A 12,780-nucleotide genomic window follows, 5' to 3' on the forward strand; every position below is an offset into this window, starting at 1 on the left:
CATTGGCAGTGAGAACTTTATTAAGGAAGGGTAACTCTGGCTCCAGACAAGGGAGATGGTGGGGGGTCTTGTAACAGTAGGAGGCCCTGGCCCTCAACCCAGGGCTCTGACAGGAAGTGAGGGAGGCACCCGAGTCCCCCAGGACCTGGATATCCCAAGGCACCATGGCAGCTGTGTTCAGAAGGAAGTTTCATTGAGCTTCTTCTTGGGGGGTGCGAGGGGAGCTCCGAGACCCGAGGAGGGCCGGGGAGCTGGTGTTGGTGGCCGCCGGGGCTCTGGTCCGCTCCGCACCAGTTCCTGGCAGCGCTCCACAAAGCTGCCTCCCCCGCGGCGCCGGGCCTCGGCCTGTGGGGGGCTTGGGCTCCCCCGACGGCTGGACAGGGAGGTGTTGCTGAAGGCTGAGTGGAGACTGAGGGGGTGATGAGGGTCAATGAAGGGAGTCAGGGTGGAGCTGGGTCCCCCTCCCCTAGGGCCACCATGTTCTGCCCTCTCCCCCCTTGGTCATGCCTACCTGGTGAGAGAGGTCCGGGGTGAAGGGCTGGGGAGAGAGCCCCTGGAGGAAGCCAGCGGGGCTAGGTCACACTGCTCCAGCTGTTCCATCAGCTCTTCCTCTGTCAGGCCCCCTGCTGGGGGGCAAGGAAGCAGGGTCAGGGGCAAGACAGGGGTCATAGGCCAAAGGACAAAGGTCATGTGCAAAGACAGGTCAGGATAGGAAAAAAGGTGCAGAGGTTAAGGAACAAGGGTCAGAAGCTAAGAGAGACAGCTTAGAAAGCAAGGACAGGGGGGCTTCCCTGGTGGCTCAGAATCCGCCTGCCAACGAAGGAGACACAGGTTCGATCCCTGTTTTGGGAAGATCCCACACGCCACGGAGCAACTAAGCCCCTGCACCACAACTATTCAGCCTGTGCTCTAGAGCCCAAGGGGCTCAACAGCTGGAACCAGTAAACCCTAGAGCCTGTGCTCTGCAACAAGAGAAGCCACCGCGATGAGAAGCCTGAGCACCGCAGCTAGAGAGCAGCCCCGGCTCATCAAAACTAGAGAAAGCTTGCTCGAAGCAACAAAGACCCAGCACAGCTGAAACTAACTAACTAAAATTACATTTAAAAAGCAAGGGTAAGGAAGGGTTCAGGGTAAGGGGTCAGAGGGTCAGGGCTTGGAGAGGGCAGGCATGGCGAAGGAGGTTGTGGAGAGGGGTTCAGGGTGGGAGTGTGCGGTGGGAGTACCAGGGGCCTGGCCGAGGCCGTCCATGGCGGTGGTCAGGTCCCACATGGCCAGGCTGCCATTGGCCTGGCCGGTGAGCAGGTAGCGCCGGGGCCGCGAGCCAAGCCTCCGGGAGCCCTCACACTCTAGCACTGTGAAGGCGGTGGTGGGTGAGCCGTCCACGGAGCGCACGGAGCACACCCTGAGAGGGGAGGGTGCAGGGGTACCTTGGTCATACCAGAGCCTGGCCTGCTCCTTCTTCTCGTCCTTTACCCTTCTCAGACCTCGGTCCCCACCATTATGACTTCCCTTCCTGCCTCTCTGATGAGCACCCAAGCTTCTCCGTCACTCCCAGACCTTGGGTTCCAGCCCTGCGGGTCCAGTGGCCTCCTGGAAGTCCCCAGCCCCACACACCCATCATGGGGCCTAAATGGGACTCTCCCCAGACCTGTTGCCCCCCCCTGCTCCTGATTCAGGAGAATGGTGCTCCCTCACTTCCTGGTGCCCCTCACTTGCCAGCATTACCTACGGTGGGTCCACTCAGCCTCCTGCCTCTCTCCCTGGGCTCCTTCCCCTCTCCCCATCTGGCCCTGGTCAAGCCCTACCCTCTCCAGCCAGCCATCTGTCCCAGCCTCCTCTCTTCCAACCTCCAATCCATCCCCCTGAGCACAGCCTTGGCTCCCAGAACATGCAGGACAGTCTTGTTTGTTCCATACGATCGGCAAGGCTCCGCCCTGCTGCAGCCTCAACGCTCACCTCTAGTTCTGTGCTCCAGCCCCCAGAGACCACAAGCACGTCTCTGGTTACCTCTTTGGCCGTTCCAGCCTTGGCACATGCTGCCCATTCAGCCAGGCACACCTGTCCCCTTCCTCCTTTCTTCTCTTTGCCCCTATTTATCCTCAAGGTCTTTGTTCAGAGGCCCCTCTTCAAGAGACCCCTGTTCCCAGGCTGACGCAAGCACCGCCTCTGGGTTCCCATGGTTTCCCATCCTTCCCCCATCCCAGCCCTCACCGCCACCGGCCCCCATCCAGGCCACAACTACACAGGTACCTGGGGTTGTTCCAGCTTCACTCCCATTCACACCTGTCACACTTTTGATACCCCCAGGCCCTACACCTAGGACCAGGCTTGCGCTCCTTCCCAGCCTCAGCTCCTGTAGTGCCCCCTTGGCTAAGATACCCTTCTGACCCCTGTGACCTGGCTGACATCCTGCCTCTGCACTGACCACCCTCCCTGTTTGACGGGATGGTCCTCACCGCTGACCAGTGGATGAAAGACGCACGAAAAGCTGGCTGGCACTTGGCACCACCTTCTGAATGAACACTTGCTGCTCATCTCGCTCACCGTAGGGGCCTAGGCCAGGTAGAGGGGGGCTGTCAGGGCCAGCTGGGATCTCTGGGACCTCTAGACCCTAAGACTCTGCCCCTTTCCCCACAGTTGAATCTCCCAACCCAGGACTAGGTCTCCATCCCCAGGATGCTGGAGCTGGGCAAGGTCAGAGAGGGTTGAGGGTCAGCAATAGTCAGTGGAGTTCAGGCACATCAGGGGGAATGTCCTGGATCGGCAGGGATCAGTGGGGGTAACAGAATCCAAGTGGGGCAGCTGGGAGTAAGTGGCGGTCAGGAGGGGTCAGGTGGTGGTCGGTGGAGGTCAACTCCATCAGTTGGGTGGGTCAAGAGAGGCCTTCAGGGGTGAGGAAAGGGATCAGTGGAGGTGGGTGGAGGTCATGCAGGGTCTGTGGGGATGGGGGCCAGGGGCTAGGAAGCACCAATATCATTGCCAGCACTGCAGCCGCCATGTCCGTCGGCCGACTCCAACGCCAGGATCTTGAACGAAGCGAGCGGAGTGGAGCCGGGCTGGGTGGAAATCATGCCGCGGAAGCGAGTCACGGACCATGTCCGCACGTGGTTGCTGTCGGCACAAACTGGGGAGCCAGAGGGCAGCAGCAGGTCAGGCCTGGCTGGGGAATGGCCACTGCCTGACCTTCCTGAGCCCTGAGATGATCTCCTTTCCAAGGTTTCGGGATCCCAGCCCCTCTGAACTCTTCCCTTTATTTATCCTCTCTTCCCCAGAATTCTAAAGAGTTACCAATCCTGTTGGCTCTGCCTCCAAGTCATTCCAGAGGCTGATCTTGCCTTTCCCTGCCCACTGACCCCAACCCGCCCCCACCCCGGTCCTGTCTGCCTCATTTTCTGCCTGGACCACCGCAACAGCCTCCTCCCTGGCCTTTCTGCCCCCCAGTCTGTCCCCATGTGCAGTCAGAGGGACCCTGTGAGCACCTGCATCAGGCCACAGCCCTCCTCTGCTGGGAGCCCTCCTGCGGTGCCATCTCACTCAGGCTTAAGGACCAAGTCTTCTGCAGGGGTTACAAGGTCCCCCTGACCTACCCCATCACCTCCCACCCTCGTCCTCGCCCACTCTACTCTGGGCTTCCTTAGGTATGTCAATCGTCCTCGTGTCTGACAGCCTTCACAGTGCCTGTTCCCTTTGCCGGGAATGCTTGTCCCCGTTGATCTGCGCTGCTCATTTCTGTTCAAAGCACTTCATCAGGAAGGAATTCCCGAACCACGCACTCTCACAACCCTGGTGCTCTCTAGTCTCTCACACAGCCTTGTTTTTATTCACGGCCCCCATCACTGTCAGTGATTTATATTTGTATTGATTTATCATCTGATGCCCCAACTAGGGGGTTTCCCTGGTGGCTTAGAGGGTAAAGCGTCTGCCTGCAGTGCGGGAGACCTGGGTTTGATCCCTGGGTCGGGAAGATCCCCTGGAGAAGGAAATGGCAACCCACTCCAGTACTCTTGCCTGTCACCTCCACAGGGTAGGGACTTGGCCTGTCTTGCTTATCACAGTATCCCGTGCCTGGCAATGGTGAAATTGATGAATTCTCCCCTCTCCTGGCAATTCACTCTCCCCACAGACCGCTCCCCTTCACGGAATTCTCTGGAGGCCACTCCCCACACCACGTCCCTCCCCAGTGGAGACCCTCATCTGCCTGGCCTCATGCTCCCAGTGGAGCCATCCCTCTTGCAGGGAGAAAGAGGCCCGGGGCAGCGGGGTGAGACTCACCCGAGATGAGGTGCTTCTCCGAGAGCATGATCTTGGTGACAGGGCTGCGGTGCACGGTGAAGGTCTGGAAGAGCTGAGGCCCCGAACCCACCGTCTCGGGGTGCTGCACGATGACCCGCACGCCCCCTGAGCTGGTCCCGTAGGCGATCTCAATCCAGTTTCCACTGTCACCTGGCGAGGAGCCGGGGAGGAAGAGAGGGACAGGGTCACAGACAGACAGAAACTGGGGCAGGGAGAGTCAGCAAGGAAGACACGGAGTCAGAAAGTAAAAGGGAGGGGAGAGAACAAGGCGATGGAAGAGAGAGGGATGGAGCAGACAAAGAGAACCAGAGACGGAGATGAAGACACAGAGACAGAGCTAAGAGAAGTCGGGGGAGAGAGAGAGAAACAGAGAAAGTGGTAGAAAAGCAGAAACAGGGAGGTTTATAGAAACAGAGACTGACAGAGAGAAAGACGGAATTTGAGAAAAACAGGAAAACATGGAAAGGGACATACAGACAGATAGCAGTGACAATTCCCTGGCAATTCAGTGGTTAGGACTCAGCACTTTCACTACCGTGGCCAGGGTTCCATCCTTGGTCAGGGAACTAAGATCCTACAAGCTGCACAGTGGGGAAAAAAGTTTAAAAAAAAAAAAGGCAGCAAGACAAGAAAATGCAACCCTGTATGCCTGAGGGACTCCTTCCTCATTGTCAACTTTCCACAGGGGAAAAGGTATGTTGTAATGTCACACACTTAATGGACCATCCTAAGGAATGTGGGTAAAAGGTGGTTTTAATATTTTGTGCATGAGTTAAAAGCAATGAATTCAGGCGATGCGTAGCAACATGGATAGACATTTAATTTAAGGCGGGATAAGTGAAGTGAATGGCACCCCACTCCAGTACTTCCACATCCATGGAAAACCCCATGGATGGAGGAGCCTGGTGGGCTGCAGTCCATGGGGTCGCTAAGAGTCAGACATGACTGAGCGACTTCGCTTTCACTTTTCACTTTCATGCATTGGAGAAGGAAATGGCAACCCATTCCAGTGTTCTTGCCTGGAGAATCCCAGGGACCAGGGAGCCTGGTGGGCTCCCGGCTATGGGGTCGTATAGAGTCGGACACGACTGAAGCGACTTAGCAAAGTGAAGTGAAAATCGCTCAGTCGTGTCCAACTCTTTGCGACCACATGGACTATACAGTCCATGGAATTCTCCAGGCCAGAATACTGGAGTGGATAGCCTTTCCCTTCTCTAGGGGATCTTCCCAATCCAGGGATCGAACCCAGGTCTCCGGCATTGCAGGTGGATTCTTTACCAGTTGAGCCACAAGGGAAGCTTAGGCAGGATGGATCAAAGTAAAGTATAGAAACTGAGATATATACTCAATACTGTTTATGCAAATTAAAAAACATGTCCATAATACGCATTTTTTAAGAGCACATATAAATGAAAAGATAAATATTATTATTATTATTATTTTAATTTATTTGGCTGTACCAGGTCTTGGTTGCAGCATATGGGATCTAGTTCCCTGACCAGGGATTGAACCCAGGCCCCCTGCTTCAGGAGCGTGGAGTCTTAGCCACTGGACCACCAGGGAAGCCCAAATGAAAAGATAAATATTAAACATGCATGACAGAACAGTGGCATGTGGTGAGGAGAAAAGGAGTAAGTCAGTGAAATAAGAAAAAGGCCCTTGGGAATTCCCTGGCAGTCCAGTGGTTGGTGCTCCGAATGCTCCCTGCCAAGGACCTGGGTTTGATCCCTGGTTGGGAATTAAGATCCCACAAGTTGTGAGAGTTTAAAAAGAAACTTTTTAAAGTTTAAAAAGAAAGAAAGAAAGGGGATTTATGTGATGACAGGCTGTGAAGTTAAATGTTATTAGTTTACTCCTGCTAGAAAAAATGTACTGTGACCTCTACCTCACACCGCACACCAAAGTTAATCTGAAATGGAACAGAGACCTATGTGTAAAAGCAAAATATGCAAAGCTTCTAGAAGAAAATATAGGAAAAAAGTCTTTGCAACTTGCAAGTAGGGAAAGACATCTCAAACTCCAGAAAGCACTAATCATAAAATAAAATTAATCACTATGCAAAGTGAAAAAAGCCAGACACAAAAAGCCACATACTGTATGATTTCCTTTACATGAAACATCTAGAACAGGCAAATCCATAGAGACAGAAGGCGGGTTAGAGGTGCCCGGGGCAGTCAGGAGTGGGGACAGGCGTGACTGCCAATGAGCATGGGGTTTCTCTTTCAGTGCTGAGAACATTCTGGAGTTAGATAGTGGTGATGGTGGCACAGCTTTGTGAATCTGCTAAAAATCACTGAATTGTGGACTTTATGGGATGGAGATTGTATCTCAATAAAAACAAATAAAAAATTAATCTATTTCTCTGCATTTGCGATCAAGAAAACAAAACACAAAGACTGTTCCAAGTTGGAGAACTCGGCTTCACCCCATGTAAGACACACATCCTCTTTTTGTTTGTTTTTATTTCAGATTTTTTTTTTTTTTTTCTGATGGGGGCAGTATAGTTTGGCCACACCCTGAGGCTAATGAGATTTTAGTTCCCTGCCCAGCACTCAAACCCAGACCCTCCGCAGTGAGAGCACGGAGTCCTAACAACTGGAGGGCTAGGGAATTCTCAAGTCACACATCCTCTTTGTTTTAGCAGCGTGCAAGCATCATGCCCTAATCACAGAGATGGGAAAGAAACACAGTGAAGAGCTACAAGAGGTCAGCTTTGCCCTTGGTGGAGAAGCCTGCCATGGCTAGCACCTAGCACAGTGCTTACGTATAAGTTGTGCTCAGTAACCGTGGAATGACTGAATGAGTCGAATGTGTCTCCCTCTCAATATATCTCACTGGCCCATGCTACGCAAGTGTCAAGTGGTGGGGAGACTGCCATGGGCTGGGGCTGGCTGCTCCTGGCAGAGGGGCAAGGCTGAGCCATAGCTTACTGGTCTTGGGGGTGAGGTAGACGCTCAGGGCTGTGACCCCATCCTCCGCTGGGTCCCGGTAGAGCTCGCTGACCAGGAGGTCATTGTCCTTCATGCGCAGGGGGAATTTCTGCACATCTGGGGGCGGCAAGGCACAGAGGATAAGCGGGTCAGTTCAAGGTAGCCCAGCCTTTCCCCTCCTCTCCCACCTCCGAGGGGAGGCTCTCGGATAGCTGGGGTGTTGGCCGCTGCTCACCCACATAGTAGATGGAGCCATTGTTGCAGCCCAGGAGCAGGAAGGAGCCGGCAGCGTCGTAACTGGTGATGGGTTGCACCTCCTGGACCTGGGGGTGGGGAGGGCTGTGGCCAGGGTGGCCCTCGCTGCGGCGCCCCTCGCGGTGGGCCTTCGCCTCTCTGCTCCAGCGCCACCCACCAGGCAGGGTTTCTAGGCTCACTCCTCCCTAGCCTTGCCTGGCCCAGGTCTGCATCTCTGACGTCTGTCTCTGAACGACTCTTGCTGGGCGCTATTTCTTAGTCTCTCCTTGACTTTGTACTTCTGACATCCCAACACTTCTTCTTTTTTTTTTTTTGGTCAGGCCATGCAGCTTGCAGGATCGTAGTTCCCCAACCAGGAACTGAACTTGGACCAGGGCACTGAAAGCGCACAGTCCTAACCACTGCACCACCAGGGAATTCCCTGACATTTCTTTTTTTTTTGTTTGGTTGTTTTCTCTTTTATTTATTATCCCTGACATTTCTTTATTCATCTCCATCTATCTCTCTGTGGTCCCTTCATCTAACACAATCATTTAGTCCCGGTCTCTCTCCATCCACCCTCTTTCTCGCTCTCTCTCTTGCCTCTGACTTCCTGTTTCTATTTATTTCTCTCCATTTCTGTTTCTTTCTCTCTTCTTTCTTTGCTTGTCCATCTCTCTCACCCAAACTCACACTTTAGAAAACAACGCTGTAAGTGTATATATATGTTGAACACACACATATTTTACGTGCTGGACAGAGCTTGGGGTGAGTGCAAAGAGAATGACAGACGTTTGCACATATGTCTTGGTTTCAGCCTCCTACACCATCTCCCCTTACCTGCTTGGCCACCCCAGTGCCTGAAGATCCCTCTCTTCCTTTCCAAAGCCACCACCCATCCTTCATGTCAGCTCAGCAGCCCCTCTTCCAGGAAAGCCTCCCAGATCCTCATTAGGCCTTTATCATACCCCACCTCACCCTGACACTGCATCTGGCCCACTACCAGATTCTTTGGTTCTTTCCTGGATAGGTGGGCCAGAAAGGAACCCCTCCTTAGGTCTGGCTTGCCTGGACGACTGGGAAAGAGGCAGCCAGGCTGGCCAGCTCCCTGACCTGCCAGTGCTTGGTGACAGCGTTCCACACGCCAATACGCCCTGTGTGGCTTGTGGCGATGAGCTGGTTCCCAACGAAGAACAAGGCTTCCACAGGCACCCCCAGGTGGAAGACTCCTGCAGAGGGTGAGAAGGGCTCTGCCAGGACCCCCTCTCACAGTGGGAGAAGTGGGGTGGCAGGGAGAACTCCAAGGGCCAGAGGATTCAATTCAGTCATGGAGTCTTTACAGACTAGAGGATTCCAGCAGGAATTACAGAGGATTACGATGGGCTAGATTCCTGCTGGGGTGTGGGACTCTAACGGGGCGTGGAATTCAGCTGAGATTTTCAACAAAGGGAAAAAACCCTACAGGGGGCAGAGGATTCTCACGAGGATTAAGATTGGTCAGGGAACAGATTAGTCTAAGGAGTCAGATTTCTTCTAATGGGAACAGATTCTAACAGGTTTGGGGATTCTACTGGCATGGAGAATTCGACCAAAGCAAAGAGATCTAACAGGGCCCTGAATTCTGACAGAGGAGAGAACTGTATGTGGGTGGATTTTTCTACCAGACCAAGGAATGCTAATGGGATACAGAATTTCAAAGGGTTGGCACATCGTAACAACACAAAGTCTTACAGGTATGAGAATTGTGTAGGGTGGCTGTTTTAACAAACCACAGGTTGGAGCAGAATTATAAAGGGTGAAAGGGTTCTAGAAAAAGCTTGGGGTCATACCTATCTCAGAGAGAAAGTCAAAGTGTTAGTCGCTCAGTTGTGCCCGACTCTTTGGGACCCCACCGACTGTAGCCGGCCAGGCTCCTCTGTTCATGAAATTCTCCAGGCAAGAATACTGGAGTGGGTTGCCCTTCCCTGCCCTGGGGGATCTTCCCAACCCAACGATCGAATCCGGGTCTCCTGCACTGCAGGCAGATTCTCTACCACTGAGCCACCAGGGAAGCCCAGGCTCCCTCTCTTACCTATCTCAGAGCCACCACCTTCTGGCTGCAGAGCCCACAGCAGGATCTCGCTGCCTGTGGCTACTGCCACCATCTTGTCATGCTCTCCCAAGGCCCCACCAAGCACCCGGGCTGTGAGTGCCAGGCGCTCAATGGGCCAGTCCAGGCGGGGACTGGAGAATACCATCTGCCAGCCGGAGGCTTCCTTCAGCCTGGAGGATTGGGGGACATCACCAACCTTCACCCTGAGCATCCCCTACCCGCATCAACAGGGCTCAAGGCCTCCTCCCACCACCCTCCCTGAGCACCTATAGCAGACAAGAAACTGGGTATAGGCCACGGCAATCCAGTTGTGGTGTCCACACACCAGGCGCACCATCCCCGGCTCCTCGGGTAGCCCTTAGGGGGAAAGGCAGGGATCAGGGCAGGGTCACAGGGCCCACTGGCTACCCCGATCTCCCATGAGACAGAAACGTACCTGACGGGGAGGGAGGGGATTTCTCATCCAGCATTCGGCCCAGCAGCCCTGCATTGCCCAGGTGGGGGGGCATCGTGTTGCTCCGTCGGACAGGGGCTGGGCGACCCCCTGCTTGCTGGGGCCCCACCAGGCTGTGCCGGTTGCGCCGCTTCACCGGGAACACTATGGCAGAAAGAAGGGGCAGAGCAACAATCATTGTGATAACTGTAAAAACTGTCACAGAGCAAACACTTAAAACGTGCCAGATACTGATTTTCCCACACAGGTAGCATCGTCTCCTAGAGAGAAGATTTTTGGTGGTGCAGAGACATGGCATTAAGTGACACTGAATCACAGTGAGCTGCTCCCTTATCAGTTCCTTTGAGCCCATCACAAAGAATCAGTTTGGGGCTGCGATGATAATGATATCTTTCCTTTTAAGAAATGGAAGCCTGTTCCCTTGGCAGGCAACAGCATCTACCCAGAGTTTACTTACACTGTTATGTTTAAGGATTATTTCACATCCACTTATTTATGGCATGAAAAGCAGTGATATAAAGCTTCTACTTAAAATAATAATAATAAAAATACAGGAACATAGTAAGAGAACAGTAAGTCTTCGTATTTGGCAAACTTCAAGAAGGTGACAGGTACTGACTGAAGTTAGGGAAATAAAGTCATAAACTGAACTCCCCAACTCTGTACTTTCTACCAATCAGCAAAGCATAGTAGACTACAGTTCCCAATAACCACTGGGGCATATTTTTCATGACCAGTGGGCTGGCTGCTCCTTGGGGATTACAGTCAATAACTCTCCTTTAATATTTCTCCCCTCCATGCAAAGGACACCAGTTCTCCCTAAGACTCTCTACAAGGAAATCAAAACTGGACTACAACTTCCATCAGGCTCCAAGGCAAGCTTGAGCCTCAAGGGGACTAGATTGGCCCATTGCCTCATTGGAAATGCAGTTTCCTACTTCCTCTCCAAGCATTAGTCAAAGCATCTGATGTAGAACTACAACTCCCATAGTGTCTCAGGGATCACAGCTGAGGCAGGCAAGGGCTGCAGCCTTATGGGAAATGTAGTCTTTAACCCCCCCACCCTCCATTCCCACCCTGTATTCCTTAGTAGTTCCCACCTGGTGGAGGCAGGTAACCAGTAAAGAGGACGTTTCCACAAGAAGATCGATCCAACTCTTCAAGAAGCTGTAGACGACGAACTGAGGCAGAAGGACTCACAGGCTGGGACTTGGAGAAGGCTGAGGCAGAACCTTTCCCCCTCCCCTATCTCCTTCTCCACAGAATACCACCACTCCCCTGAGACTCAGGACACTAAATCCAGTGCCCTCAGCTCTAACCCCACCTTCTTTCAGAAGTGAGAAGAAACAGAGGGTATCATTAGAGGGCTAGTTTTCTATGAGGATGCTAAGGGGGTGGGCCCACTTACCCAGAGGAGTCAGCCCATAGAACTGGGCTTCATGGAGGAGACTGGAACCGTGGACACCCCTGGGTAGTAGAATTGACTAGGTGTCAGGGTCTGGGGAGTGGGAGTGGGCAGAGAATTCTGAGGACCAAGATTCTGAAACTGCACAGAGAATCTCAAGAGGTAGCAAATGTTGATGGTATCAAGATTCTAAAGAAGAAATGATCTGGGTGGTGCAAACGTGTGTATGTGTGTGTGTGTGTGTGTTGGGGAGGGATATTCTAAAGAACTTAAGTGAACATTCTGAAGGGAAGAAGAGACTTCTCAAGGGGTAAAGACGTGGGGGACTCCCCATTATCTTCTATGCCCACCTAGGGTCCAACTCTTTGGTGCGCAGGAAGTTGAGGATGGGAGCAAAGACGGTGGGGTCCCTGTCGATGAAGATCTGCGGGGAAGGGAGGCAGAGAATAGATGGGGCAAAGAGCGGGGCCGAGTGGGGCTCCTGTCCCTCCTCCTACCAGCCGCCCCGTTTCAGCTCTCGCTCTACTCACGGCTCCGGTCTCATCTTTCAGTGTCGAGATGCGTCCGCTCAGAAGACTGCAGGGAGGGGACGCAGAGGTGTCACGGGCCGGAGTGTGTGTGACGGGGAGATGAGGTCTCCCCATACCCAACCCTCCCGTCCCCAACGCTAAACTCGCTTCCCCAATCACCTGGAGAAGAAGGAGTCTGGGATCCAGGTGAGAGTCTGGCGAGAGGTACTGAATCTGTGCGGGGACGGCGAGCGGACACGAGATGATGGAGGAGGATGAATGCGGCCCCCAGTCTCAGCACCGGGTAAGCTTCCCTCCCTCCCCCAGCATCCATCCAGGCTCCCGCGCCTCCAGCAGGGGGCGGAGCAATCCTTGATGGACAGAATTCCCCCCGCGGGAGAGGCGGGTATTCCCAGCCGGGTCCCCGGCCCCGAGAGTAATGACTCAAGGAACTCTTACACTCACCTCTTGCCTCCCACATTCAGATGAATCACCTCTCCAGGAGGCCCTCGACCCGGGACCCCGTCGACTGCAGGGGCCGCGGCCGCCATGGCCCGCGGGCTAGCCGGCCGGCCTGCACCCGCTTCCGGGTGTGTATCCCGCCCCCGCCCCCACCGCGTGCTCATTGGGCTTCAGACTCCCAGAGCAGCTGGCGATTGGGCAAAACCCTCGCCCATCGCGGTTCTCTTCTCCGCCTCCTTAAAGGGCCCCGCCTTTCCTGTCCTGGACGGGGCGGACCGAGCGGCTCCTTTGGGGAAGTTGAGTTACCACGGATAGCAGACTGTTCCTCATCCCTCTGGGATTCCCAATTTAGGAGTGGCATCTAGGTGCTTAATCGGGAACACGAGTTTGGACCTCGAAAC

The 12,780-nt window shown here is 53.9% G+C and overlaps 1 protein-coding gene across 2 annotated transcripts; it reads right to left on the reverse strand.

Annotated features, from left to right (window-relative positions):
* SHKBP1 (SH3KBP1 binding protein 1) lies at positions 1-12,507 on the reverse strand. Of its 2 annotated transcripts, none has more exons than XM_040252694.1 (18): positions 12,383-12,507; positions 12,098-12,151; positions 11,939-11,984; positions 11,759-11,832; positions 11,412-11,470; positions 11,104-11,184; positions 9,986-10,147; positions 9,816-9,906; positions 9,529-9,719; positions 8,571-8,686; positions 7,459-7,546; positions 7,224-7,340; positions 4,273-4,443; positions 2,969-3,124; positions 2,457-2,553; positions 1,224-1,402; positions 512-623; positions 1-409 (listed from the first exon to the last, which is right to left on the reverse strand). In XM_040252694.1, exons 1-18 carry the CDS (start codon positions 12,466-12,468, stop codon positions 178-180), a joined length of 2,112 nt encoding a protein of 703 aa, XP_040108628.1. In that variant the 5' UTR covers positions 12,469-12,507; the 3' UTR covers positions 1-177. The 2 variants fall into 2 exon arrangements, with proteins under 2 accessions (XP_040108628.1, XP_040108627.1); XM_040252693.1 differs by having other exon boundaries at positions 512-626.
* Positions 12,508-12,780: the final 273 nt, after the last annotated feature.

The sequence above is a fragment of the Oryx dammah genome, unplaced genomic scaffold, assembly GCF_014754425.2.
Source record: "Oryx dammah isolate SB20612 unplaced genomic scaffold, SCBI_Odam_1.1 HiC_scaffold_13, whole genome shotgun sequence".
Taxonomy (NCBI): Eukaryota; Metazoa; Chordata; class Mammalia; order Artiodactyla; family Bovidae; genus Oryx; species Oryx dammah.